Source organism: Panthera onca, chromosome E1 (genome assembly GCF_046562875.1).
Source record: "Panthera onca isolate mPanOnc1 chromosome E1, mPanOnc1 haplotype 2, whole genome shotgun sequence".
NCBI lineage: Eukaryota > Metazoa > Chordata > Mammalia > Carnivora > Felidae > Panthera > Panthera onca.
In genome coordinates, this window is record NC_138352.1 from 14,021,888 (window position 1) to 14,048,858 (window position 26,971).

General features: G+C 60.2%; 2 protein-coding genes across 3 annotated transcripts in view; both read left to right on the top strand.

Moving 5' to 3' along the window:
• The first annotated feature begins 2 nt into the window (after positions 1 to 2).
• Positions 3 to 19,445, top strand: SLC26A11 (solute carrier family 26 member 11). Of its 2 annotated transcripts, XM_078438040.2 has the most exons (17): positions 3 to 101; positions 1,104 to 1,339; positions 1,881 to 2,073; positions 2,413 to 2,498; positions 5,371 to 5,450; positions 6,576 to 6,718; positions 7,219 to 7,394; positions 7,797 to 7,869; positions 10,711 to 10,761; positions 12,544 to 12,604; positions 14,087 to 14,142; positions 14,228 to 14,368; positions 16,167 to 16,294; positions 16,660 to 16,759; positions 17,158 to 17,291; positions 17,754 to 17,826; positions 18,591 to 19,445. In XM_078438040.2, exons 2-17 carry the CDS (start codon positions 1,106 to 1,108, stop codon positions 18,680 to 18,682), a joined length of 1,821 nt encoding a protein of 606 aa, XP_078294166.1. In that variant the 5' UTR covers positions 3 to 101; positions 1,104 to 1,105; the 3' UTR covers positions 18,683 to 19,445. The 2 variants fall into 2 exon arrangements, with proteins under 2 accessions (XP_078294166.1, XP_078294165.1); XM_078438039.2 differs by lacking the exon at positions 3 to 101 and having other exon boundaries at positions 398 to 1,339.
• A 7,142-nt stretch (positions 19,446 to 26,587) lies between these two features.
• The window catches only part of RNF213 (ring finger protein 213), a 105,331-nt gene continuing 104,947 nt past the window's right edge, over positions 26,588 to 26,971 (top strand). The window contains exon 1 of the mRNA XM_078438035.2: positions 26,588 to 26,687. The gene's annotated coding sequence lies outside the window, so the exon portion shown is untranslated. The remainder of the gene's footprint in view (positions 26,688 to 26,971) is intronic.

Sequence of the window (26,971 nt, forward strand, 5' to 3'; positions counted from 1 at the left end):
AGGCCCCGCCCCTCCAACTCTCCCCTCCCTCTCTCTCCCTCTGCGGTTCCCGCAGACCCGGGCTGCGGCGACGTCCGGAGACCCCCGAGCCGCGGCGCCCGGTGGGTCTGTGGCGGGCGGGGAGCGGGGCCCGGGCGGGGTGGGCGAGCTGCGGGGGGACGTGCTGGGGGTCGCTGGGGGAGGCTCGGGGCCCGAGGGTGCGGGCTCCTCTCGCGGGGACCCTTCCCCACCGCGTCCCCACCAGGTCCCCGCCGCCCTCGGCCTTGCTGGAACGGTCAGCCGGCGTGGGGTGCCTACCCTAAGACCCAGCGTCCGGGGCAGGCGGCTTCGAGGGTGGGAGGCGGGGTGCGCCGGGGTCCGGGGGTCAGGGGTGGTCTGAGGCCGGCTCTGCGCGCGGGGAGGGGGGGAGGCGCCAGGCCCCTAGAGGATGCTGCGCATCCGGAATTAATGGAGGGGCCTCGAACGTTCCCCAGAGCCCACTAGAGTCCCTGGAGCTCCTGTAGGGATGCGAATGCCACAGGTGGGGGGTGGGGTGATGCGAGACCCCCACCTCCCGCGCCGCAGTCAGCCGTAGTGGGTGGAGTTCGCCGGCGCTGCGCACTTGGAAAGCCTCGGGGTCCTGGAGGCTGCAGGCCCCCCACCCACGCGCCGCCTGCCAGACGAGGGAGCCCCCGTGGACCCCGCTAGTCCTCGCGCTGCTGCCGTTAAATTCCTTGGCGAGGGAAAAAGAAGAAACAGATTATCCCGGGAGGAGAGACGTGGGGTCTAATTCGCGTTTAGGTCCCTCACCGAAAACCCGTTCATCCCATTCTTTCTGTCGAGGGGCCTTGGAAAGAAAGCAGCTGGCGTTTGGGCAGGTGGGATTCAGGGAGGGTAGCGAGCAGGGGACTGGATGGGGGACTGCATCTTTGGTCGAGGCCCCCTCTGCGCTGGTTGTTGGGTCCCTTCGAGGCCAGCAAAGGGGCAGATTTAATCCATCTGGTTCAGATCCCCTGGGGGGAGGCCCGTGTGCCCCTCCTGACTGCCCTGGACCCTGCCCTGTTGCTGGATTCTCCCAAGCCTAGACCCTGACTGCTGCTGTGTCATCCCCATGCCCACCCCAGGCATGCCCTCTCCCGTGAAGGCGTTGGGGCAGGCCAGGCCCTCGGGTGCCAGTATGGCCCCACAGGCCCGCTGCTGCTCCCCTGCGGCCCTGCAGAGGCGGCTGCCCATCCTGGCCTGGCTGCCGGACTATTCCATGTCATGGCTGAAGATGGACGCCGTCGCCGGACTCTCTGTCGGGCTCACGGTCATCCCGCAGGCGCTGGCCTACGCCGAGGTGGCTGCCCTCCCGCCCCAGGTGAGACGTCTGCCCCCCGCTGCCGCCCCACTCCAGCCTCAGCACCGTCCCGGGAGCCGAGCAGAAATGCGTAGTGTCCCCTCCAGACAGGCAGGGCACCAGAACCCCAGCCCCGTGGGGCCCCCCGGAAGGCTTGGCGTGCAGTCTGCAGCATGTGACCGCCTTGGGGCAGACACACGCCCCTGTAACCGCTCTTGCCACACTCGTCACACGCAGGCACTGGACCAGTAGTGCTGGGTTGCCCGAGGGGCCCGGCAGCATGACTCACGAGAACGTTTTCTTAGACTCCTAGACTGAGATAAGGGCTCAGGCCTTTGTACTCCTGTGGGCACCCCGCTGGGAAGCAGGTGGAAAAGAGGCCCCGGTCACTGTAGGTCCCCAACCGTGGCTAACGGCGTGAGTGCTTTACCCCGCCTGTGCGCCGGGGTCCCCGCAGGACACGACAGCCACCCGCCACAGATCCTGCGCTTAGACACCTGCCCACGGGACACCGTGGGCATGCTGTGTGCCTCCGTGATGCTCAGTGCTGTCTCCCCACCAGTACGGCCTCTACTCTGCCTTCATGGGATGCTTCGTGTATTTCTTCCTGGGCACCTCCCGGGACGTGACCCTGGGCCCGACGGCCATCATGTCCCTCCTGGTCTCCTTCTACACTTTCCACGAGCCTGCCTATGCCGTGCTGCTGGCCTTTCTGTCTGGCTGCATCCAGTTAGCCATGGGCTTCCTGCGCTTGGGTAAGACTCTCAGGCCTCCCTGTCACAGGGTACCCAGGCCCCCACGTCCCGGGGATGCCCTGGCCCTCAGCCAAAATTTCCTTCTTTGCGTCCCAAGGGCTCTTCGTGTGTGTGTGTGTGAGTGAGGGGGGCCCTCTCAGCCCTCTACTATTCTACTTGGAGAAGGGCTCCGGGTCCCAGACCCTAGCCTCCCTTCCCCACTGTCCAAACTAGTCCAGACAGGGCATGTGGTCCTTAGCCTTGTTCCACCCAGGCCGCCTGTCCCAGCCCACATCTAGCCACGTCCTCTGGGACTGGGCAGAGCTGGGACCAGCTTAGTGTTCTCTCTCGGCTGGCCAGGCTTCTTGCTGGACTTCATCTCCTGCCCTGTCATCAAAGGTTTCACGTCTGCTGCCACCATCACCATTGGCTTCGGGCAGATCAAGGTAGGCCCACTAGCTGGCTCCCGGGCACCTCGTGGGTAGTGGGACGGGGGCTGGGGTCGATATGTGCGGGCCAGTTGATGGCTTGCTGTTCTGGAGCTCAGAGCACAGGTGCTACAGCGCATCTCCATCGGTCCCGTGAGCCCCTGGGGAAGATGCTGAGTGACGGTTAGACTGTGCAAGAGGTAACGTGGGCGACTGGTAACGACAGGCTGGTCTTGCTACAGTTTTCTTTTTCTAAATTTCTGTTGACCGTTTTTCTTTGATTTTATTTTTAAAAATTTATTTGGACGCACGTGTATACATTTTTAAAGTTTGTTTTTGAGGGAGCGAGAGAGGGAGAGAATGAGCAGGGGAGGGACAGAGAGAGGGAGAGAGAGGGTCCCAAGCGGTATGCTAAGCAGGCTCCGAGCTGTCCTGCGTAGAGCCTGAAGCGGGGCTCAAACTCACAAACTGAGATCATGATCTGAGCCAAGATAAAGAGTTAGATGTCAGTTGACCAAGCCACCCAGGCACCTCTGTATACTTTTTTTTGGGAGAGAGAAAGAGAGAGAGTGCTTGTGCACCCCTGCACCTTGGGGCTGGGGAGGAGCAGAGGGAGAGGGAGGGACAGAATCCTAAGCAGGCTCCACGCTCAACGCTCAACGTGTGAGCCTGACGTGAGGCTAACCAAGATCCTGGGATCACGACCTGAGCCAAAATCAAGAGTCGGACGCTCAGCCGACTGAGCCTCCCAGACGCCCGTTTGGTGCTTTTCAGATGCCATGCTTTAGGACTTTATTTGCTGCCCTTTCACTGGGTTTTAAGTTCTCGAAGGGCGTGTTTTGTTTAGGCCTGGCCCTGAGCTTTGTAAAAAGGAAGTGAGTGCTCAGTGGGGCGACCGGAGTAGAACTGAGCCAGGGTGTGGGAATGAAGGCCCGCCCCTGCCTATGTGTCACCTCCTGGCCTCTCCGAGGCGCGGATCCCATGGCCAGGCTCTGCTCCCGGCTGGCCCAGCGCGTTTCCCTGATGGTGGTGGAGCGGGAGAGTCCGGGACGCGAGGGCGTATGAGCCAGGGCTGACCCTGTTTGTGCTCTTGCTACGTGCCAGACGCTGGGCCAAACCCTCCCTCGTGTTTGATTCTCAGGCTGCTCCTGGGAGGCAGGTCTGTGGTTATCTGCACCAGAGAGGAGATGCTGCTCAGGAAGGTGTGAGTGGGCACGGTTTATGTATTCTGTGCACACGTGTGTCAGGGTGAGCTCGGCAAGTGCTGCTCCTTGGGACAGTGTGTCCTTTATTCTGGAAACACCGTTCTTCTTTTTCAGCATCAGGATTGTTCTTTTATGGAATTGTAATACAGAGAGGGCAGCTTTTTTTTTTTTTTTTTTTTAATAGTCTATTTATCCTAAGAGAGGGAGGGATTCTCAAGCAGGCTCTGAGCTGTCCGCATGGAGCCCAATGTGGGGCTTGAATTCACGAACCGTGAGATCGTGACCTAAACCGAAGTCGGACACTGAACTGACTGAGCCCTCCAGGCTCCCCTATAGAGGACCGCTTCTTTTTTTTTTTTTTTTTTTTTTTCAACGTTTTTTATTTATTTTTGGGACAGAGAGAGACAGAGCATGAACGGGGGAGGGGCAGAGAGAGAGGGAGACATAGAATCGGAAACAGGCTCCAGGCTCCGAGCCATCAGCCCAGAGCCCGACGCGGGGCTCGAACTCACGGACCGCGAGATCGTGACCTGGCTGAAGTCGGACGCTTAACCGACTGCGCCACCCAGGCGCCCCGAGGACCGCTTCTTCATGCACTCTTACTTGGCAATCCCAGGTCCCCCAGATCTTTAACGCCTTGACCAGGTTATGACAGCCATTTGAGAGCCCTAAGCTGGAGGCGGGGGAGGGTCAGGAGTAGGGCTCCTCCTGACCTGCCCTGGCTGGGAGCTCCTTGGGCCCCAGAATCCATGTGTCTCCACCCCAGTGTCTGTCCCACCTGGGGCTGTGTGCATGTTTGGGGATCCTTGCAGCCTGACCCTTCTGGGGGTCGCGGCATCAACCTTCTCGCTAATGTTCCCCACCTGGTCTCAAGTGGATAAAGAACTAAGGGGCGCCTGGGTGGCTCAGTCGGTTAAGCGGCCGACTTCAGCTCAGGTCATGATCTCGCGGTCCGTGAGTTCAAGCCCCGCGTCGGGCTCTGTGCCGACAGCCCAGAGCCTGGAGCCTGTTTCAGATTCTGTGTCTCCCTCTCTCTGACCCTCCCCCATTCATGCTCTGTCTCTCTCTGTCTCAAAAATAAAATAAATGTTAAAAAAAAAAAAAGAACTAAAACGCAGGGTAGACGCCTTCTCCCCTCCGAGGACCCTGCCCTCCTGGGTCCCCCAGCATCCTTCCCAGGAGGCCCTCGGAGCCCCCAGGGGCTCTGCCTTTAGCTCCACCTGGCTGTACTTCTGGCAGGAGGTGGGCCTGGCTGGTGGGCCTCCGGGTGAGGGTTGTGGCCTCGGGCCAGTGGCAGGGGGTAGGGATGGGGCGCTCGGTGTGAGGGACAGGACGGAGCCAAGGGCAGTGGGGCCTGCAGGGCGGGGTGGGGTGGGCCGGCAGCGACCCCAGACCCTTGACCAGGGCGCACGAAGAGGTCTCCCTGCTTTGAGATCACCCGGACTGGTTTTCCTCACGAGGGAGAATTGTTCACCAAGACGTGTCCTTGATCTCTTTCGCCCAAGGATCACGATCCCCTGCCCCTGGGGGCTTTGGGAATGGGCAGAGGGTCCCCAGAGAGCCTTGGGATGTGCCCCCAGCAAGGGCCCTTGGACTCTGGCTTTACAATGTACTGAGATGCTGCAGGGGAGGGCTTCGGGCCTCACTTTGAGAAGGTTGTCTGACCTGAATCTCCGTTTGAACAGAACCTCCTGGGACTGCAGGGTATCCCCAGACAGTTTTTCCTGCAAGTGTATCACACCTTCCGCAACATCGGAGAGACCAGGTACCTCATGGCCGTGTGGTCCTGCCCGTGTAGGGAAGCCCTTCCTCCCGGAACCCCTCTCCCAGGCCCCACCCCCGGGGGGAACTTACTCCCGACCTCTGGGGCCTGTCCCTTCGAACAGGTCCCAGAGCAGCACCAGCGTCACAGGGGAGCTGGTTAGGAATGCAGACTCGCGGCCATGCGCGGACCTGCTCAAGCAGCCAGCGTTCAGCGGGGGCCCCGGGGGGGTCAGTGTGCACACTGCAGTTTGAGAAGCGCTGTGCGGGACGACCTGAGAGCCGGTCCCGTCCCGTGGCCCTGCACAGAGCCTTGGGTGGTAGGAGTGGGAGGGCCCCCCGCAGAGGAGGGGCAGCGGTCTGTCCAGAGGTTTGTGGTTCAGTGAGGAGAACGCAGGCCACGGGGCAGGCAGACCATGTGGATGTGCCCGAGGGACGGGCGGCAGGCAGCGGGTCATGGGGCTTCTTCAGTCGAAGGGCCTCCCCCAGAGAGCAGGCAGGGTAACGAGACCGATAGGAGAGGATCCCAGATGAGCCGGGAGTCTGGACGTGTCTCTGGCCGGATGAGCAGTGACCTGGGGGTAGCTGCCCGGTGGGGCCAGTGCTGAGGCCTGGAGGGAGAGGGGGAGACCTGTGACCGACTGTCCTCTCTCCCCTTCGTCTGCTGTGAGGCTCCTCGGGACTGAACCCACTGGAAGCCAGGGGCTCCCTGGCCCGGGTCATGCAGCCTGTGGGGGTCATCCTCCTGGGGGGGGTGGGAGGGGGGCAGGAGAATTGGAGACTGACTGGTCAGAGAGCATAAGAGGCGGTCAGATCTCCCTAGGCAGTTCTTCCTGCAGGTGAACCTCCTAGAACAGTCCAGGCCTCTGCAGCCCACGGAGCTACGTGACTGAAAACGTGAGCTAGTGGCCCCAGTGCCACTGGGATTCGGGCCTCGGCTCCCAGGCCTGCGCTGGCCTGCGTGGTCACTAACTTTTGAACAAAATGTCGAAACAGAGCAGGGGAGCACGTTGCTTAGCAGACAGCGAGAAGAGCGTCCGAGAGAGGCGGCTTTCCCGTGGAAGGGGCAACCGAGGGGCAGAGGTGTGTGCCCTGGGCCGGCCTGGGCGTGACCGGTGTCTGTCCACAGGGTGGGCGATGCCGTGCTGGGGCTGGTCTGCATGGTGCTGCTGTTGGTGCTGAAGCTGATGCGGAACCACGTGCCCCCCGTCCACCCTGAGATGCCCCCCGGCGTGCGGCTCAGCCACGCGCTGGTCTGGACGGCCACAACAGGTGAGGGGTGTTCCGGCCGAGGAAGTCGTGAAGCCGTCCTGCACACCCAGGGTGAGGGGTGCCCCGTGTGCCCCCCTGCACACCCAGGGTGAGGGGTGCCCCGTGTGCCCCCCCCCCCCCCCCAGCCCCGGAGTCCCACCCCGAGGGATTCTCCTGTCTCCGGTCTGGATGTGACTTGAGAGCTGGCTGCATGATGGGGCTCACGTTCCGGGAAGAGGTGTCCCCCCCCCCCCCCAAGCAGCCAGCACAGCCCAGGCAAGACGCGAGGGGTGGGACGCAAGGTGAACCAGTAGGTGACGCGTGTGGGCCCTGCACGTCGCCATACGCCCGTCCTGCCGTCTTGGTTTGCCGTGGCATCACGTGTTCACGCCCTCCCCACAGTCACTCGAGCCCGTGCTGTTTCCCAGGCGGGAGCGTCAGGGGCCGTGGCTGGGGTAGGGTGTATTCACCCCAGTCACCCAGAGGAGCCAGGTTCACCAACGGTTCTCGCTCTGTCCTAGCTCGCAACGCGCTGGTGGTCTCCTTTGCCGCCCTGGTCGCGTACTCCTTCGAGGTGACTGGATACCAGCCTTTCGTTCTAACCGGACAGACGGCCGAGGGGCTCCCTCCCGTCCGCCTTCCGCCCTTCTCGGTGACCACGGCCAACGGAACAGTTTCCTTCACCGAGATGGTACAGGTGGGTAGAGGCGGGGAGCCAGGCCTCTGGGCTGAGCTGCGGCAGCCTCTGGCCTGGTTCTGTCTGCGCCCTGATGCATCCGCTTCGTAACAAGGAGCTCTGAGTCCTCAGGGCGGAGCGCCTCTGGGTGCAGGGACAGGCACGAAAGAGTTCCAGATGGGGCACGACCTCAGAGGACACCGCCTTTATTTTCCTGCCCTGAGCCCAGAGGAGCGTCTCGCGTCACGGGCGCTGGCAAAGCAGGGGTTCGCTCCGTGTCCTGCTCCGTGCACGTGCCACACGGAGTTGCTTCCTTGCGCGCGTGAGCTCACGGCCCCGCAGCCGAAGGATGGGTCACTGCCCGCTCAGACCCCTGCTCTCCTTCCTCAGAGGGTCACTCACTGTCCCTGTCTCCTCCCTCAGGACATGGGGGCTGGGCTGGCCGTGGTGCCCCTGATGGGTCTCCTGGAGAGCATCGCGGTGGCCAAGTCCTTTGGTAAGGTGCCCGCCATCCACGCCTCCCTGGTGCTGTCCGGGAGCCTGAATAGCTTGCCTGCTCTTTTCCTTTCCGTTCTCTGCTTTGATTTTTCACAGCTTGAGTTTGTTTTTTTTTTTTTAATTTTTTTTTTTTTTAACGTTTATTTATTTTTGAGACAGAGACAGAGCATGAATGGGGGAGGGTCAGAGAGAGGGGGAGACACAGAATCAGAAACAGGCTCCAGGCTCTGAGCGGTCAGCACAGAGCCCGACGCAGGGCTCGAACTCACGGGCCGCGAGATCATGACCTGAGCCGAAGTCGGACACTTAACCGACTGAGCCACCCAGGCACCCCTCACAGCTTGCGTTTTTATCCAAGTAGTACATGTTTGTCTTTAAACAATAATTTGTGGTGAAAGTAGATTTACAATGAAAAACCTCACCCAGTGGTGGCTGCTAACGTCTGGGAGCCTGCTCTCCAGAAAAAGAAGGGCTTGCATTTCCTCTTTGCCTTTTCTTGGACGAAATGTTCCCCCCACCCACGTGGCTCCCAGCAGAACAGAGTTTGAAGTTCCCATCTTGGGATGAGATTGCGGCAGCCACGCCCCCCATGCGGTGGCCACGCCCCCAGGCGGTAGCCACACCCCCACGTGCACATGCTTTGAAATGAGCTTGTCTTAGGAAAAGGTATGTAGGCAAAGGAGGAGTTTTTGTTTATTTTTTTTAGGAGTTGTTTTTTTTTTTAATTTTTTTTTTTAACGTTTTTATTTATTTTTGAGACAGGGAGAGACAGAGCATGAACAGGGGAGGGTCAGAGAGAGGGAGACACAGAATCTGAAACAGGCTCCAGGCTCTGAGCTGTCAGCACAGAGCCCGACGTGGGGCTCGAACTTACGGACCGCAAGATCATGACCTGAGCCGAAGTCGGCAGCTCGACCGACTGAGCCACCCAGGCGCCCCAAGAGGAGTTTTAAGTATATCTTTATTTTTAATATAATTTGATGGGAAGTTTTCACATAATAGATAGTAATGGCTATGTTTGGTGACAGGTTCCCACAATTCCTAAAAGTTTAACAACGTCAGGTGCCTGGGTGGCTCAGTCGGTTGAGTGCCTGACTCTTGATTTCCGCTCAGGTCATGATCTCATGGTCGTGGGATCGGGCCCTGTGTTGGGTTCCTCACTCAGCATGAAGCCTGCTTAAGATTCTCTTTCTCTCTCTCCCTCCTCTCCCTCTGCCCCTCTCCCTGATCAGGCTCCCTAGCTCGTTAAAAAAGTAAATAAATAAAAACCATTTATAGAAAAAATTTTAACAATGTGCTCCTTCAGTTGGCTGAGCACACCTGGCCTGTCCCCTCCTTGCCCCCAGGGAGGCCCGGAGACCTTAATCTACTTAAATATCTATTGCCCTCATTCCTCCCTCTGGGCTGAGGCTGCTCCATCCTTCTCGTGTCCCCTCCCTTTGGTCTGCTGGACGTCCAGCTTTGTGTTGTCTGTGTGGGTGGCATTTTCATTTCGTTTTATGACGGTTAGGCTCTCTCCCTGGGGTTTAGGTGGACCCTAAAGATGAAACCCAGGAAAGGTGCCCGTGTCGCTCTGTCTCCATAGATCGGCTCTGGTTATGCCAGGGTTTCGTTTCCTCGTGCGAACTGCCAGCAGCCTGACCCTTCTGTCCTTCCGAAGGGAGTCTTGAACTCTCTCTTCCAAATGCCAGTGGTTGCTCGAGGTCATGTTCCGATCAAATCTTTCTTGTACAGCTTTTGTTTTTCTGATTATCTTTTTCTGGCAGGGGAGATTTGGGGGCATTTTGGAGTCTACATCTTAAAGAGTTCATGCCTCTCGCCTCACTTTAAAACTTTGTTTTCTGGGGCGCCTGGGTGGCTCAGTCGGTTAAGCATCCGACTTCGGCTCAGGTCAGGATCTCAGGGTTCTTGAGTTGGAGCCCCTGCATCGGGCTCTGTGCTGACAGCTCAGAGCCTGGAACCTGCTTTGGATTCTGTGTCTCCCTCTCTCTGCCCTTCCCCTGCTTGTTCTCTCCCTGTTTTCCTTTGAAGTCAGTTGCTCTCCTGTCCTAACTTGTAAGCTTGTCATCCTCTGAATCGGGGGCTTGGAGAACCCGTGCTGCTGCCCATGGCCTGAGAGTGGCTGTTACATTTTTAAGCATTTGAAAAAAATTTCTAAACAAGTTTAGGATTTCCTGACACACAAAAAGCACGTGAAGTTCATGATCTCAGTATTCGTGTAGCAGAAAGGTGTTACTGGAACGCGGTCCTGCTCACGTGATCGCGGGTTTCCACGGCTGCTACTTACGGCTGTGACACGCACGGAGTCGTGGTGACAGAGTGTGGCCAGCAGAGCCTAAAATGTTCCTAGCTGGCCCTTCACAGAAACGCGTGCCAGCCGCTGCCTGGGACTCACAGCCGCTGCGTGTCCCCCCCACCCCCACCCCGTGCCTGCCGACCCGTCTGTCTGCATGGCCTCGTCCGTGCCTTCCGGGTCCTCCCCACTCGTGATCAGACAGGTTTTCGTTTCAGATTTCGCCCTTCTCGTGAGAGCAGCACACGTTGTCGTCGTAGGGCACGCGGGAGGTGCAGACGCGTACGAAGAAGCCGCCCTCGCCACCCCAGTTGGCCGCTGTTCACGTTTTCCCGTCCGTCTTTCTGCCCTTTCTTGGGAGACACGCATACACGCTTGAGCGTATTTGTTCGCATACATGCGTGTGTTTTTTTGCGTGTTTACACGCTTACGTTTACATCACATAGACGTTGCCATGGGTGGAAGTTGATAATCTGTTTTTTGTCTGACGGACGTTTTCTCAGCGAGGCCGTGTATCTAGTGACTGTTTTTATTCTCTCTCCGTAGCGTCTCAGAATAATTACCACGTTGACGCCAACCAGGAGCTGCTGGCCATCGGTAAGACCCCAGCGGCGGTCTCACTTGGGCTGCTCAGACCGTGGTGATGCGCGTGGCGAGGTGCAAGGAGCAGAGGTGGCCGCGAGTCGGGCCTGTCCCCAGATGGTCCCGTGCGTACTCACGTGGCGTAAGCGGCTGACCTCTGGTGCCACTGACTGGAGCTTATTGAGCACTTGCTGTATACCAGACCCTGAGGTCTGTAGCTCTGCTCCGGGTCAAGGAATGCCAGGAATGTTCCACGTTGGGGGCAGATCGCCGAGGAACGTGGGCTCCGGGTGAGCCTGCTGATGTCCGGGACCCCGTCTGCCCTCGCCCTCTCCCCGTGACCCCCCTGCAGGCCGGGCAGGCAGGTCAGCGAAGACTCGGGAAGGCCCCACTGTTGGGTGGGTCTGTGCCAGGTGTCCTGGCTTTTTGTTTAGTTTCCACAAATCTGGCCTCTCTGGGGATTCTTTTTTTTTTTTTTTAGCGTTTATTTATTTTTGAGACAGAGAAAGACAGAGCATGAACGGGGGAGGGGCAGAGAGAGAGGGAGACACAGAATCGGAAGCAGGCTCCAGGCTCTGAGCCGTCAGCCCAGAGCCCGACGCGGGGCTCAAACTCACGGACCGCGAGATCGTGACCTGAGCCGAAGTCGGACGCTTAACCGACTGAGCCACCCAGGCGCCCCTCTGGGGATTCATTTGGAGGGCATGACCCGCATCTTAAATTGAGTTCTCACGACTGTTTTTCGTTTGCGGACACCAGGCTCTTCTGCCTTTGCTTTCTGCCGCTTGTGAGGTAGGCAGGGGTCTGACCTGGCGGTGCCAGTAGGTGCCTTCCTGGGGGAGTCCACAGGAGCCCCCCATCCCCGTCCCCCGCCCTGCTGCTTCCCTGCATGGCGGCGTTTTGGGCTCAAGCCACTGAGTTTCCTGACAGCACAGGGAATGGGGCCCCAGGATGGGTCACAGAGACTTTGGGGGGCTCCTCTCTGAGCTCTTGGCGGACGGGCGCCGCAGAACGCCCACACCACGCGGTCAGGTCTCTGACCGGAGTCTCCGGGGCCATCGCGAAGAGTCAGGGTGACCACGTGTGGTCAGCACACGGCCTCTGCTACCTCCACCAATGTCTGGCCCTGCTCTCGGGGCACGTGCTGGGCTGTGGGACCCAGGAGGGCCTGGTTCTGAGCGGGCCCCACCCTGAGCTATCTCAAGAGTGGGTACCTGAACCTGTGAGCCCATTGTGGCGTTATGGACCGTGCGGGACTGCGGTCTTTGGGAAGGCCCTGGGCGAGCCACATGCTGCCAGGGCCGCCCGTGATAAACGTGGGCTAATTAGTTATCTCCGTTCGTAGGTCCCGGCCAGGGTCTCAGGTGTGGGTGAGTCAGCGTCACGGGAGTGGGGCACTTACTAGCCGTGACCTTGTGTACTAGCTGGTCGTCTCACGAAGGGAGTGTGGGTTTGAAGAAGGAGGGGGATAGCTGACCTCCGGGCTGGTGGGCCTTCTGGGCCCTGTTACACATGGAAAAAGGCATGTTTAGTTCACCGGGGCAAGGCTGGGGCCAGAGTTACTTTAAAGTTAGGGTCAACCCCAGTGAACTCGGCAAAGATCACGATTTGTGTTTCCTTCCCTGTGACAGACACCTGGACGCTCGTAGCACACCCCTGGGTGATTCCTCCCACCTTCCCCTCTTCCTGTTTCCTTCCTGGTCTCCGGCCTCCATTTCATCATCATGTCCCATGTGTTTGTATCATTTTATGTCTCGCTCCCCCCGGATAAACCTCTTGCTTTCGTTTCCTCCCCAGGCCTGACCAACGTGCTGGGCTCCCTCGTCTCCTCCTACCCGGTCACAGGCAGCTTTGGGCGGTGAGTGACCACGTCCTTCTCTGTGCCTTGGGTGGGGGAGGTCCCAGCCCAGGCCAGAGGGTCCACATGCAGCTGGAAGAGCCTGCTGGGCCCCTGCCCACATCTCGATGCCCCTCTGTTCTCCTCCGGGGCAGAAGTCTGCCTGTGGCGGCCGCACCCCTCCATCAGCGGCATCCGTGGGAGGCAGGACCTGGGCTCACTCTGCCGCCCTTCACCATCTCACCTGTTTTCTCTGGTCGCCGGTGCCGCGGTTTACTCCTAACACGTCCCCAGCACGCGGCAGGGCTCCCCGCATCTCCTGCCGGAGCGCATTTCGGAAGGGGACGGGAAGCATCGTGCTCTGTGTGGAGAAACGGGTGTGGGTTATGCACAGCCTCCACACGTGCTGGCACCAACCCCCCCCCCCCCCGGAAGGCCAGAGGGCAGGGCAGAGAGTGACCTTGCTGGGGGGGGAGAAGTGGGGGCATTGGCCAGCAGCACCTGCGTCCCCAGAACCGCTGGCCCGACCCCGTCTGAGTACTGGACCTCCACAACACTCCCAAACCCCCGCGTCCGAGGGGCCGCAGGGCCCACTCCGTGTCCTCGCCTGCAAATAGGAATCACAACAGGCCCGCGTCAGAGTTACCGGAGGTTGAACGAGAGCGCGTAGAACGAAGCCAGCAGCCTGCGGGCCCTGGGCTGGTTTGTGAAATAAACCCTCCGTGTGTCCTCAGTCTAACCTTCCACCAGCTCTTGTAGCGTGACCTGTCCATCAAGGTCGCAGGTCTTGTGCCCCCGTCCGGTGCAGTACCTTGTGTATAACGGGTACCAGAAAAATCAGTGAGTGCTTGAGGAATGAAGTTTCTGCCCAGCTCTGGAAAAGCGGAAGACGACTTAGGCTCTCTGTGGACACGTACAGACGGACTGGCATATCCAGAGGGCATGCAGGCGGGCACAGGTCACCGTCAGGGTGATCGGGAGCCGAAACCGGGTTCTACCTTTGTGGTGCTCGCGGTGGCAGAGGAAAATGTGGGCCGGGGTCGAGTTCTTGGGCAGAGAAGGCTTTTCCGGGGTTACGGGACCGGATGCAGTTTTCCAAACAGGCGACGGGAAAAAGGGAAGTCGAAAACAGCGAAGTTGACTTCCAGTCCCCTGGGAGGAGCCTCACCGTCAGCCCGTGGCGGTTCTCTCTCCAGGCCTGTCTGTCCACGTGTGCGCGTGCATGTGGGAGACGAGTGTGTGGGGAGAGGGACGTCCCCCACTCGATAGTGTCACCGGCATGTCTGCGTATCCGTGAACACAGTGACATTTTTGCTAGCGCTGCCGTGACGAAATGCCACAGGCTGGGGACAGGCAGGGTTGGCTGCTCCTCAGTGTCCCCGCTTAGACGCCAGTGTCCGCGGGGCCCCGACGTCCCCTTCCAGGCGCTCCGGTCCCAGGGGCCAGCCTCCCCTGCCGGTCCAGGGCCCCTCAGCCACCAGGGGCGTCTGTGTTTCCTTCCAGGACGGCTGTGAACGCGCAGTCGGGGGTGTGCACCCCAGCAGGGGGCCTGGTGACAGGTGAGCAACCCCCCCCCCCCCAAGCCCGGAACACGTGCGGGGCGGGGCTGGTGGTCACATGACGCCCTGCGCCCCCACCCCGCAGGAGTGCTGGTGCTGTTGTCGCTGGACTACCTGACCTCGCTGTTCTACTATATCCCCAAGTCCGCCCTGGCCGCCGTCATCATCATGGCCGTGGCTCCGCTGTTCGACGCCGGGATCTTCGGGACGCTCTGGCGCGTGAAGAGTACGTGTGTGCTCGCCGGTCACGCGCACGTATTCTGGATCCTCCCCCCACCGTCTTCCGGGACCCACGGGGCACGGTTGCAGCCGGGGGTTACCGTTGTCCCGGGAGGTGGCCCTGCTGGCCGTGGGTCAGGAGGGTGAAGGGTGCCCCAGACCCGCTCCGTGCAGTGCGGAGTGAGTCTGCAGCCCGCAGACACCCCTGCTGCCCTCCCCCCGCCCCTGCTCCCCCTCCTCTCTCCTCCATCCTTCCTCCTCTCCCCCTCCTCGCCTCCTCTCCGTCCGTCCTTCTCCTCTCTCTTCTTCCCCTCTCCCCTCCTTCTCCCCCTCTTCCCCTCCCTCCTTCCCCTTCTCCTCTCCTCTCCATCCCTCCTCCCCTCCCCTCCTCCCCTCCCCTTCATCCTTCCTTCTCCTCCTCCCCTTCCCCCTCATTTCCTCATGGATTCTCCCCTCCATCCCATCTTCTCCCTCCTCCCCTTCCCTCTTCCCCTCCCTTTCATCCCTCCTTCCCTCCTTCTCCTCCTCTCTTCTTCCCCTCCCCCTCCTCCCCCTCCTCCCCTTCCCTCTCATTCCCTCATCTATTTTCCCCTCCCCTCCATCCCTCCTTCTCCCCTCCTCCCCTCCCCTCCATCCCTCCTCCTTCTCTCTCTTCTTCTCCTCCCTGCTCCTTCTCCCCCTCCTCCCCTCCCCTCCTTCCTCTTCTCCTCTCCCCTCCATCCCTGCTTCTCCCCTCCTCCCCTCCCCTTCATCCCTCCTCCTCTCCATCCCTTCTTCTCTCCTCCTCCCCTCCATTTCTCCTCCTCCTCCTCTCTTTTTCCCCTTCCCCTTCCCCCTCCTCCCCTTCCCCCTCATTCCCTCATCTTCCCCTCTTCTCTATCCCTCCTTCTTTCCCCTGCTTCTCCCTCCTACTCCCTTTCCCCTTCATCTCTCCTTTCTCTTCTCCTCCTCCCCTTGTTCCTCTTTTTTTTACCCCTCCTCCCTCCTCTCCACCCCTCCTTTTTCTCCTCTTTTCCCCTTTCTCTCCCCCTCCTTCTGTCCCTCCTCCCCCTTTCTCCTCTCCCCCCCCCCCCCTCCTCCCCTTTCCCAGCCTCAAGCCTGGCCTGGCTGGGGAGAAATGAGAGGCCTCAGGGTGACCCCAGCGGCCTGACTCCTCTCGGGACTCCCTGGAGCCTGCAGTGCCTTTGACGGAACTCCCGTTCTCGTGTTTGTTTCACTGGCTGAAGCAGTGGAGGGATTTACGGGGCTTACCTGGTTCCTCCCGTCTGCCCCCGAGAGGCATTGGTGATTTCTTCATGTGCCACACGTGCCAGCTCCCTGCTGTGTCGCTGCCGCTCTCTTTGGGACAGCCCTGAGATGCGTGGGCACCTGTGTGGGCCCGGCAGGTGCTCTCCGCCCCCACGGAAGCCCAGGGAGGATGGGGCCTCCCCTGAGTGACACATGTCAGGGTCGAATCCTAGGCTGACCCCCGAGCCCTCCCGCCTGCCCTAGGACCCTTCCTCCCGTGGCTCAGAGGAGTCACGCATGTTGCCCAAGGACCCACCAGGTCCCTTCCTCAGGCCCCCGACAGGTGCCCACGGTTGACCTCCTCCCTGAGGGCAGGGGCCCTGGGCCTGGCTGTCAGGTCTTAGTGGCCCCTCAGCCAGGCAGGGAGGGCTTTCTTGCCCCTGACACGTCTCGGCCAGCGTGGCCGTGGCCCATGTCAGCCCCTGAGGCCCCAGACGGAGGTCTCTCTGGGGCTCGGATTCGCTGGAGCCCAGCTTATCCTGAGGGGGCCACCCCTCAGTTGGACTCCTCTCTTCCAGGGCTGGACCTGCTGCCCCTCTGCGTGACATTCCTGCTCTGCTTCTGGGAGGTCCAGTATGGCATCCTGGCCGGGACCCTGGTGTCCGCTCTGATCCTCCTGCACTCTGTGGCCAGACCCAAGATACAGGTACCGGCCCATCTGTTCTCCCCGAGCCAGGGGTCTGCTGGCCTCAGGGGCCTGGTGGGGTGACGCGTGCCCTGGGCGGTACCCCTTGGCTCAACTGTCACACGCCTCCTCGGTGCGACTCTGGCCCGTGGCACCACCCAGTGACCGTGCACACGGTGGACGGGTGTCAGCCTCCTGCCGTGGACCACAGAGCTCTCCCGCTGCACGTGAGGCTGCGGACAGGCGTGAGGGCCCATCAGCTGTGCTCCCCCCGCTCTGTTCTGTCAGCCTGGGTTGGGGCCTCCTGCTGGAGGGGCCACCCTCTCAGAACTGCCAGGTCGGACTTGCCTCTGGGACCCACTGGCTGTCCCCTGCTCTGTCCCCAGGTGTCGGAGGGGCCGGTGCTGGTCCTGCAGCCGGCCAGCGGTCTGCACTTCCCGGCCATCGAGGCCCTCCGGGAGGCGATACTGAGTCGGACTCTGGAAGGTGCGTGGGCTGGGGCCCCCCAACTCCCTGCCACCTTCTCTGTACCCCCGTCTGCTCCCACGGGACCCTGAGTCCCTGTCCTCAGCAGCCAGGGAGCTCACCCACTCAGGCCCAGGAGGTCTCGGGGCGTCTCGGGGCATCCGGTGGGTGCCTGCCGTCTGCACACAGCAGGAGGGGCTGTTCCCCAACGTTTGTTCCTAAAGACCGTCCTTTGTTCCCGGGAGTTGGTGTTCGGGGAATAAAAGGGGCCCGTTCCTCCTCTGAAGGGGGTCGCTGCTGCTGTCTCCAGATGGCTGTGATCACAGGTCCTGCGGACCCCGCCCCCACCCTCCCTGCTGGGGCCGGACCCCTCCGTGGCCTCGCTCTGGCCCCTGACCCGCCGGCCCCTGTCTCCACAGCATCCCCCCCGCGCTGCGCGGTGCTGGACTGTACCCACGTCTGCAGCATTGACTACACCGTGGTGCTGGGGCTCGGGGACCTCCTGGGAGACTTCCACAGGCACGGCGTCACCCTCGCCTTCGTCGGCCTGCAGGTGGGTGTCGCGACGGGCGGCCCTTTTCGCCCTCAGACCTGCCCGTGAGGTCGGCGTTGTTCCCATCCCCACGTGAGGACAAGGGCACCGAGGCCCCATGAGGCTGAGTAAGCCGCCCAAAGCCACACAGCGAGGACGGCGGCCCCTGCTCCCTGACCCGGGCACCTGGCTCCGAAGCCTGCTGACAACGGTCACGTTCCTCGTCCTGTCTGCAGAGAGCTCGTTTTTGTGTCCTCCTTAGAACGTCAACTTCTAAATACTCCTCTTCTAGCATAGCCAGGAGGCCCAGTTTCTTCCCTCCGTTTTCCTGGGTAGAGGCGGAGTTGTAACTGCTTGGTCGCTCTGGGGGAAGCAGTGACCTGGCCGGTGGCCCTGGACCTGGGGGCCCGCCCCAGACCGCGCGTGCCCACGTGTTGAGACAGGAGCATCCCTGCCCAGAATTAAAGTCTGCCTGCCCTGCAGGTTCCCGTTCTCCGCGCCCTGCTGTCCGCTGACCTGAAGGGTATACAATACTTCTCCACACTGGAAGAGGCAGGTGGGTACGGCGGGGTCATCTGAGAGCGAGCCACGTCAGCCGCACGTGCCCGTGGCCCCGGGTGGCAGGACGGCAAGACAGAAACTCTGGAATCGGAGGGTCGGACGCACAGGTCCAGGAGTGGGGAGCGTGGGCACGGTGGGTGAGGCAGAGGCCACAGAATCGGGGGGCCCTCTTGTTCTGGGGGTTTATTTGGGGGGGATGTTTTTATTTAAGGTACAGTATAGGTTCAGTGAACGCACAGATCTTAAGCGTGCACCTCGAGTTCTGACAGGTGGGTACAGCCAGGTGTCCGCAGTCATTCCAGAAGGTTTCCTCAGCCCCTCTTCATGACCCCCCGCCAGGGTTAGCCACTGTTCTCATTTCTTCCACCGTAGGTCAGCTTTGCCTGTTGTAGAACTTGACGTAAAGGGGATCGCAAAGGTTCTTTTCGTGTCCGATTTCTTCGGCTCAGCGTGGTGTCTGAGATCCATCCACGTTGTTGCTGGAAACGGCCGACCCACAGGAGACAGAGGGACAGCTGTGGCCCGGCCCTGCCAGGGGACCGCCCGGCACTGAGGAAGGGTTATCGGGGCTTGGAAAGCAATGAGGCTCTGATCAGGGATGTAGCTGGAAGCCTGCCTGGGGTTGGGGGTGCCGGCCGGGGGGACCCCCAGCTCCCTGTGCACCAGGACCCTGAAGTGCCAGCCTCGAATCCCATTCTGTGAAGTGAACCTTCCTCGCTTCTGCTTTTTTAATGCTTGCAAACCTTGTGTCTTCTGCAGAGAAATACTTGAGTCAGGAACCGGGGACCCAGCCCTACAACATCAGCGAAGATTCTGTTCCGGAACACAAGGTCGCCCTGTTGAAGGCCTGATTGGGGCACCGACGGGCACCTGATGCTCGGGGCGTCTCGCAGAAGGTTCCTGATGCCAGGATTCCGGATGCCACCCGATAAACACGCTGAGCTGAGGGCTCTGAGCAGGTGACCCTGGAAGGAGGAGGGAAAACCACACACCAGGATCCACAGGTGGGACTCTCACTGCCTTTATTTGGGGTGACTGAAAATTGATCTCCCTTCTGATTCCTGTGCACGCACGTTTTTCTGAGGAGTGGTTTGAAGACAGCCTTCTAGAATGACGGACCATGTGAGAAAGAAGGGACGGGATTTCCACCTGGTCCAGGGGAGGGGTCTCCACGCCCCAGCACCTTCCTGGTTACAGGGGACGTTGGGAGTGGGCAGCTCGGAGGTGGGTTCGAGCCTTGGTGGCGGCATCCGTATTTGTCGTCGGGGAGAAAGCCAAGGTGTGCCAAATGATTTCAAAGTGTCTTGTTAAAAATAATTTTGTTGTTGTTGTTGTTTTAAATTAAAAACGTAGCAGCTTTGGTGTTTTTGTAAAAATCGGAAACGCTTCTTGTAAAAGCTGCAGGAGACCGTCTCCTGCAGCCACTTTGGCGGTAGTCCAGACCCCATCCCCGCAGCGTGCGTACGGCTCCGTACGTCAGCATGTGGGTACGTGCGTTTACGGTCGTGCGCGGACGGGGTCCTTTCATACGTGGTGCTCTGTGACCCGTACCTTTGTGCAGTCCTTGCTGTGAACGACGCGTTGTGATAATAAACAGAACCGTGATTTGCCGTGGCTCTGTCGTATTTTATTCTGTGTCTGTGTCACAACGGACTCCTGAGCCTCTACACGTGACCTCTGCCTGTCCCGCCTGTGCACGCGCCTTTCCACCCCTGCTGTCACAGCCGAGGAAGCCTGTGCTCCCAGAACTTCTTAGAGAAAGGACTCGCTGGGCAGATAGACCCCCTGGAGCTCACCGGTGGTCCCACCAAGACACATTCTGGCCCAGTGGCCTGGGCCCCGGTCTCGCGATGTTTCTCCCTCCAGGCCCCGAGCGCACCCCGTCCCTGAATCTGCATTTCCTTTCCTCGAGGAGCCTCTCCATCTGCACAGACGAGCATGTCCTCGAGCCCTGTCTGCCTGGCCGCCGCTGCCCAGGGCCCTGGGGGACGGCAGTCCAGTTGTCCCCAGCCCACACACCAAGCACACCCCTTCTTGAACCAGGAGACTGGCCACCCGTCTGCTCTGGCGGGCCCTACCCGCCTGTGAGCCTGGAGGACGGCTTCCCAGAATCTTCTTCCGGGGTGCAGATGCAGGGATGGGCATCACAGCCCGGTTGGCAGTTGTAGAGAATGAAGGCCAGCTAAGCGTCTCCGTTTGGGAATGTCGTGACCGCGAAGCACATGAGCTGCAGGGCTGTGTGGCTGAGGGACGAGGCACCCCCGCGCCCCTGCACACGGGTGTTGTTGAAGGGACAGTTGCAGAACGACGTTCATCTCAAGAGACCATTTGCGGGGGCGCCTGGGGGGCTTGGTCGCTTGAGCATCTGACTCTCGATCTCAGCTCAGGTCACGATGTCCCGGTTCGTGAGTTCGAGCCCCGCGTCGGGCTCTGTGCTGTCAGCGTGGATCCTGCTTGGGACTCTCTCTCTCCCTCTCTCCCTGCCCCTCCCCGCCTCGTGTGTGTGCACGCACACATGTGGTCTTCTCTCCCTGTTAAGATCGAAAAACCGAAGTTAAACGATGGTATTTTAATTTTATATCAATATAGTACGTAACAGAATGAAGTTACAAATTTACTGAGTTTAAAATTCATAACTTATTTACGAGCTTATTAAGTTTATAATTGATTTCTAATTAGAGCTTATGTTAAATTAAAGAGAAAGGACTGGTCTGGTCAACTGCATGGAAAGAGTTGGGAATTTGGTGCCGGAAGATGCGGGGCTGGGCCCCACCATCCCTCGCCAGCAGGTAAGCCCCCTCGGGGCCTTGGCCTACGCCCCGGGGCCCATGGGACTGTGTCCACGACAGCACTGGCTGGAATGCTGCCTTCAGCAGGCTGACAAGGTCACGGCGCCACCCAACACGGTGGCCGTTAGGCAGTGGTGGGTGTCGTACGTGGATTGGCAGCACGCGACTCCCGGTGCCCCAAGCACGCGACTTTATTGGGAAAGAGGATCGTTACAGGTGTAATGAGCTGAGACGAGTCCATACTGGATCAGGATGGGCCCTAACCTTTTCGTTCAGTGCTTAGGAAATGAGCTTGGGTGCGGACACGCCCCCAGGAAGAAGCAGCCGGCAGAAGTCGGGTGATGCTTCTATAAGCGGAGGAACAGCACAGACGGTCAGCTTGCCGCAGGGAACGCATTCCACCTCCGCCTCGGAAGGAAGCAGGCCCGCTGGCCCCCGGATCCTGGACCTGGGGGGGGCTCCGCCTGGGCCATGCTGCTTTGTTAGAGCCGCCCTGACCGAGCAGCGAGATCTTCAGTGCTGGCTCCTACAAGTCTCCCCACCGCTTCCTGGCTGGCTGGGGGTCCCCTCCGTGCCACCCAGCCATGGGTGCCCCGGGAAGCCACAGCCTGAGAATGGCAGAGAGCGGGTCACCTGCGGAGCACACGCCCACCGGTGCCGCCCGCCTGTCACAGCAGCTCGGAGCCCTGGAGACGCAGCGAACGGTGACGTAGGACCCCACCGTCGAGGGAAGCACAACCTGTGCCACAGACGTGAGCCACGCGTGCCGTTTTAACACTGCCAGCGGCCCTGCGGAACGAGCAAAAGGTAACGGGTGAAATTAACGTATTATCATCCGAAATGCTACCCTTTCCACCTGTGATCTACACGCGACTCACCGACGAGACTCTTGACGTGAGTTTTCTCGTACGAGATCCTCAAGGCCTAACACGGATTGTACGCTCACGGCACGTCCCCGTTCAGACGAGCCACGCTTTGAGCTTTGTGCCCCGTGTGTCGTGTGGCTGCCGTGTCGGAGAACCCAGGTTTGAGACGTCCACGTCCAAGGCGGTCAGGAGGCCCATGAGCTCAGAGCTCGTGTGTTTGCCTCCGCCCCCGGAGGTCGTTGGAAGAAACCGAAACAGTGGCAACGGAGGAGGCGGCGTGGTGTGGCCGGCTTGCAGAGAGCTGTTCTGAGGCCAGGTCCTGATTTCTCGCCGCGTGACATTGGGGAAAATTGTCTGAAGTCTCCGAGACGTCATTTCCACGCCCCCCACAGGACCGCTGCAGGGATTTAATTGAAGAGCAGGGTGAAGGCCTGGCGTGCGTCACGCACGCGAGTAGCCGCTGCTGCTCAGGACCGGACCTCCTGGTGTTATTTCGTGTCCTGTTCTCCCCTCCCTGCCACAAACTGAACGCCTTCCTTGATAAGCACGTCTGAGGGGCAGTCCCCGACAGGAGGCACAGGAGACGGTTTTCAGCAGGACTCTGGATGGGGGGGGGGGAGGGTGGAGGGGAGGGAGGGAGGGAAGCGTGTGGGCCCAGGCTCCCACCCCGGGGGAAGTGAGTCGGGGCCGGGTCCCCTGTGTCTGCTGCCTCAGGCCTCCTCTGTGGTCTGAAGCCACCGTGGAACAGGGTCCCCAGGGCCGCCAGGCTCAGTGGCCAAGTCCCTGCAGGCCCCACCCCCAGCGAAGCCTCCCCGTGGGTCAGGGTGCTCTGCTTGCTAACATGGGGAGCGGTGGGTGTCCCCGTTAGTGGGGCAGGAACTCCCTCTTCACTAGAAAGTCTGCCCGGAGCTGGGCTTCCCTGGGCGGACACCAAGCCTTTTTCTGACTGAAATGTGATTATCCGTATAAAATCTCTTCTGGGGCGCCTTGGGGGCTCAGTCGGCTCAGCGTCCGACTTCAACTCAGGTCATGATCTCAGCATTCCTGGTTCCTGAGTTCGAGCCCCGCGTCGGGCTCTGTGCTGACAGCTCAGAGCCTGGAGCCTGCTTCTGATTCTGTGTCTCCCCCTCTCCCTGCCCCTCCCCTGCTCGTGCTCTGTGTCTCTCTCTCTCAAAAATAAATGTTAAAAAATAATAAAATTTAAAAAATAAAAATTAAATCTCTCTGTGTAGATCTAACTATCCTTTGTAAATTCAGCTACTGATGCTGCCAGAGAACCTGTCCCCCTCCCTCCAGCTTTAAGATAAAAAAAAAAAATTTATTTTTGTTTAATGCTTATTTTTGAGAGAGAAAGACAGAGACAGCAAGGGAGGGGCAGAGAGAGAGGGAGACACAGAATCCAAAGCAGGCTCCAGGCTCCGAGCTGTCAGCACAGAGCCCAACGCGGGGCTCGAACCCCTGAACCGTGAGATCATGACCTGAGCTGAAGTCAGATGCCCAACCAACTGAGCCATCCAGGCGCCCCTAAAATAATTTTAATCCTGTGGAAGGACCCACGTTTATTATCCAAACCACAGGAACCTTTGGCTGTGCCAGATGGCTGCACCCTTTCAGAGGAGTTTGGGCAAAGCCCACGGAGCTGGTTCCTGTAATAGGTTGAATTGTGTCCCCTGAAAAGAGTTAATTCTTGACCCTAGATGCCTGTGACTGTGACCTTATTTGGAAACAGGGTCTCTGAGGACATAATTAGGTGTGTTGAGATGAGGTCATACTGGGTTAGGGTGGCCCTAAATCTGATGGCTGGCGTCCTTCGAGGGGATGGGGACACATGCGAGGAGAATGCTGTCCAGGAGCCACCAAGTCACTCGGTCGCCTTCTTCTCAATTCTGTGGCCCCTGCCCCCTAAACAAACAGGGAACCATCGCCTTTCCCTGAGGGCCACTCTTCTTGTCTGTTCAGGGCCTGCAGCCCACGTCTGGGGCTCAGAATGGAGGATGTTTCTGGCCCCCACTGTTTTAACCTGGGGGTCTTCTGACACCAGGTAGCTTTTACTGCATGGGGTCAAGAGCACGATCCCTAGTCAAGAATATCGAGGCCCAGAAAACTGGCTCCCAGCAGCCGAACCCCACCCGACCAACCTGCACCCCAGAGCCTGTTAACGAGCAGTTTAACGACCGGGTCTGTCACTCAGATAGACGTGTTGTCTTTCCACGGGGAAAACCGGAGCTGAAGATGCGATCTGAAGGCAGGCCGGTTGTCAGACACAATCAAAGCCGGGAACTACAGGGCCCCTCGCTTGGCACGGTTTTCATTTGCACAGCCCTGGGATAAGTGAGAGCGTTTTGTTCAGCCCTGCCTGCTCACACAAGCTGTGCTTTCAGATGGCTGGAGGCTCCGATCCGGACCAGGGCCACAGGCAGGACCGTGGGCAGTGGCAGAACCGCTTCTCCTCATAAGGCCCCCTCTTCTCGGCCCCTCCCTGCCGCTTCCCGCACTTACTCTCCCTGCAAAGTTTGCCGCCCGCCCCCTGCTGGCTGCCCTGTAGCAGGAGAACATCCTTCCTGCCGGTGAGCCCACGACTATCCATCCACGCAGGGGAGAAACAAGACTGGCCGACAAAGGGTGTTTGGGTCCGACTGAATCCATGCCACAAACTCTGGTGGTTGCAATATCAAGACCAAAGACATTTCAAATGATCCAACGTCCACGGGATCTGGAAGATCTAAGCCGGGTTTGGCCAGGTAGACCACGTGGCCGAGTCAACGGGGTCCTCGGCTGAGGTCATGCAGCTGACCGCGGGCATAACGACCAGACAGGCTTTCCCGCAGCAGATCTCCCACGGGGAGGAGTCAGGCTCTTTGTGAACGCTGGGCCAAGAGGAGAGTCGAGCCTGCGGGGTCTACCTCACCCTGTGTTTAAGGACAAAGCTGACACCTTTCCTCACCCCCTCCCTCCTTCATCCCAGGATCCCACCCTGCTCCTGCGCCCGACCGTCAGTCTCTGTTCCTGGCTTGTATTTTGTTGTTTTCTGTTTGAATTTTAATGGTATTAGGTCATACTACATTTACACGTTATGTTATACTATATTTTATCGTGTGCGTATTTTAACGTCTGCGTTTGTTACATCAGTACAGACTAGGGAAGGTCAGGGGTCTTTTCTGTGGACATCAGCTGGGCTCCTAACACCTGGCTTTTCCATGCCTTCTTTGCTCTGTCTTTATTTGGTGTTCCCTGTGGGTTTTGACTTGGTTCTTTGGGGGGCTCACTGTCCCTATGGTGCCGGTATCCTGTTGACAGGGACACTTGCTGTCAGCTTCTCAGCACCTAGAGGCAGGAGTGTCCAAAGCCCCTACTTTCTTTGGAACACCTGGTGGCTTGTATCCACACGTGTCCGAACAGGGTGTCCGGGCCGACCGTGCCACGTACGAACATCTCAGTAGAGAGTCACAGCAAAATCTAAGCCTGGGACACACCATCGGCTGCTCCCTGAACCCAAACCCTAAACTAGTCCTGCACCCTAACATGCACCCTCAGGCTAGCCCCCCAGGGAGGTCACTGAAGTGGTGTGGGTCCGGCCCCTGACACCTCCCCGGACCCAATCCTAGTCCGAGCCATGGCTCTGGCCCTCAGGGGGCCCACCTCCTAGATCTGAGAACGGATTGCTGGCCCATTGACAATGACCCGGTCAGATGTGTCTCCTCAGCCGTTTGACTTGTCCAGGATGGGCATCCTGACCCTGCCAGGCTGCCGGCAGTGCCCGCTGTGTGGGCCCTTCAACGACTCCCTGGTACTGTGGGCAGGCTCAAGGTTCTGGTGCACATGCCGGTGGGGCCTGTGAGCCATCACTGCCCCTCAGGAAGGGTGCCACTGGCCAGCGGGGCTGGCTTGTTACTGGCCTGGAAGAGGGTCTGGGTTTTGGTCTGCTTGCATGGCCCCAAATCTAACAGGGTAGGGCTGGGCTCTCCCTTCGCTCGCCAGAGGAGTCCCAGCACGGAGCGTCTTTGGGCACCAGGAGTCTTCCCCGGATTCTGACCGAGCCCCCTCGCCTCCTCGGTGCAGTCAGCCACCCTCCCACTACAGGGTTTGTGCACCCCCCTCCCCCCCGCCCTGCATCCAGCCTGCCCAGCCTGGCACCCCTGGCTGGAGCCCCTTTCTTTCAGGACAAGCTCTCTCTCTTCTGCACCCCGTACAAGGTCAGCACAAGGTCCAAGGCCACAGCACTGGACACGGCCTGGATCCTGCCCAGATCCAGATGAACTGACTAGACAGCGGGGGGTGGCTGATAGGGAGTCGGGGTTGGTAGCTTCCAGCACACGTGAGACCGTCTTCAGCAACCTGTGCCGAGCACCCCCTAAGCACTGCCTGAGCTCGGACGGTGACGCTGGGATCCAGTGCAGAAGCCAGCCCTGCAAGGGGGGAAGGGGGCGCATCGCAGGAGAGGGACCCCAAGACCTGAGCTTGTGGTCCCAGTTGAGAGGAAGGACGGTGTGACTGGAGAGTGTGGGGAGGAGAGGGCTGGAGACCCGGGCAGGGCGGGAACCCGGGCCTTTTGAATTTGATAATCAGCCTAAGCGGAGATTGTAGCGGCACAGGTTCCGGGGAGGGGACAGTGAGGAATCAGTGCTACTCCTGGAACGCCAGCGTTTACTGTATTATTACCGTCAATAAGAGATTCTCCAACAGCTCTAGGGTGCCAGACTCCGCGAACTCACAGAGGAGGAAACAGGGTTGGAGGCGTTGGCGTGCAGACGCAGGTTGGGGTGCCCTCTCGGTTATCAGGGAACATCGAAGGGCTGGGCGCCGGCTGCGAAGTCTCTACTGCCATCTGTGGTCACTTAATCGGCCCAAGGCCCCGATGCCCCTTGCACCGAGTGACCCGCCTGGCGTCCTCTGTGCCCCTCCGGGGACCGCCGCTGGCTCCACGGGGAGGTGGGCACTGTCCAGGGTGCTGTGCGCCGGGGCTGGAGGCTGCTGGGGGAGACCCGGGTGCGGACCCCTGCGGGGCTACACCCGGGGCTCGGCGAGCCCCGCCCCGCGTGCAGAGGCAGGCGGCGCCTTCCCCTTGGCCGGGCGCCGGGTCCACTGGGGGGCGCCATAGGAGGGGGCATTCCGGCCGCTCCCTCTGGCGGGCGGACGCGGGGGGGGGGCCCGGACGTCAGAACGGGACCGGCGGCGGTGGCCTGGGCGCGGGGGCGCTGTAGGTGCGAGCGGGCGCGGGGATGCGGGGCGCGGGGCCGACGAGGTGCGGGGATGCGGGGCGCGGGGCCGTGGGTCTGGGTCGCGGCGCCTGCGTGCTGCGCGCCGTCGCCTCCGGGCTGCCTCTTCCTGCGGCGCCCGGTTTCGGTTTCGCCTCCGGCTCCGGGGTGCGGACTCCGCCCCCGAGCCGCGCCTCCCCCGGAGCGGAATCCTTGGCTTTCTCCGGTGGCCGCCACGGAGCGGTGTTGTTACCAAAGGGTGTCCCTACGTGTCTCCACAGTCACTTTTA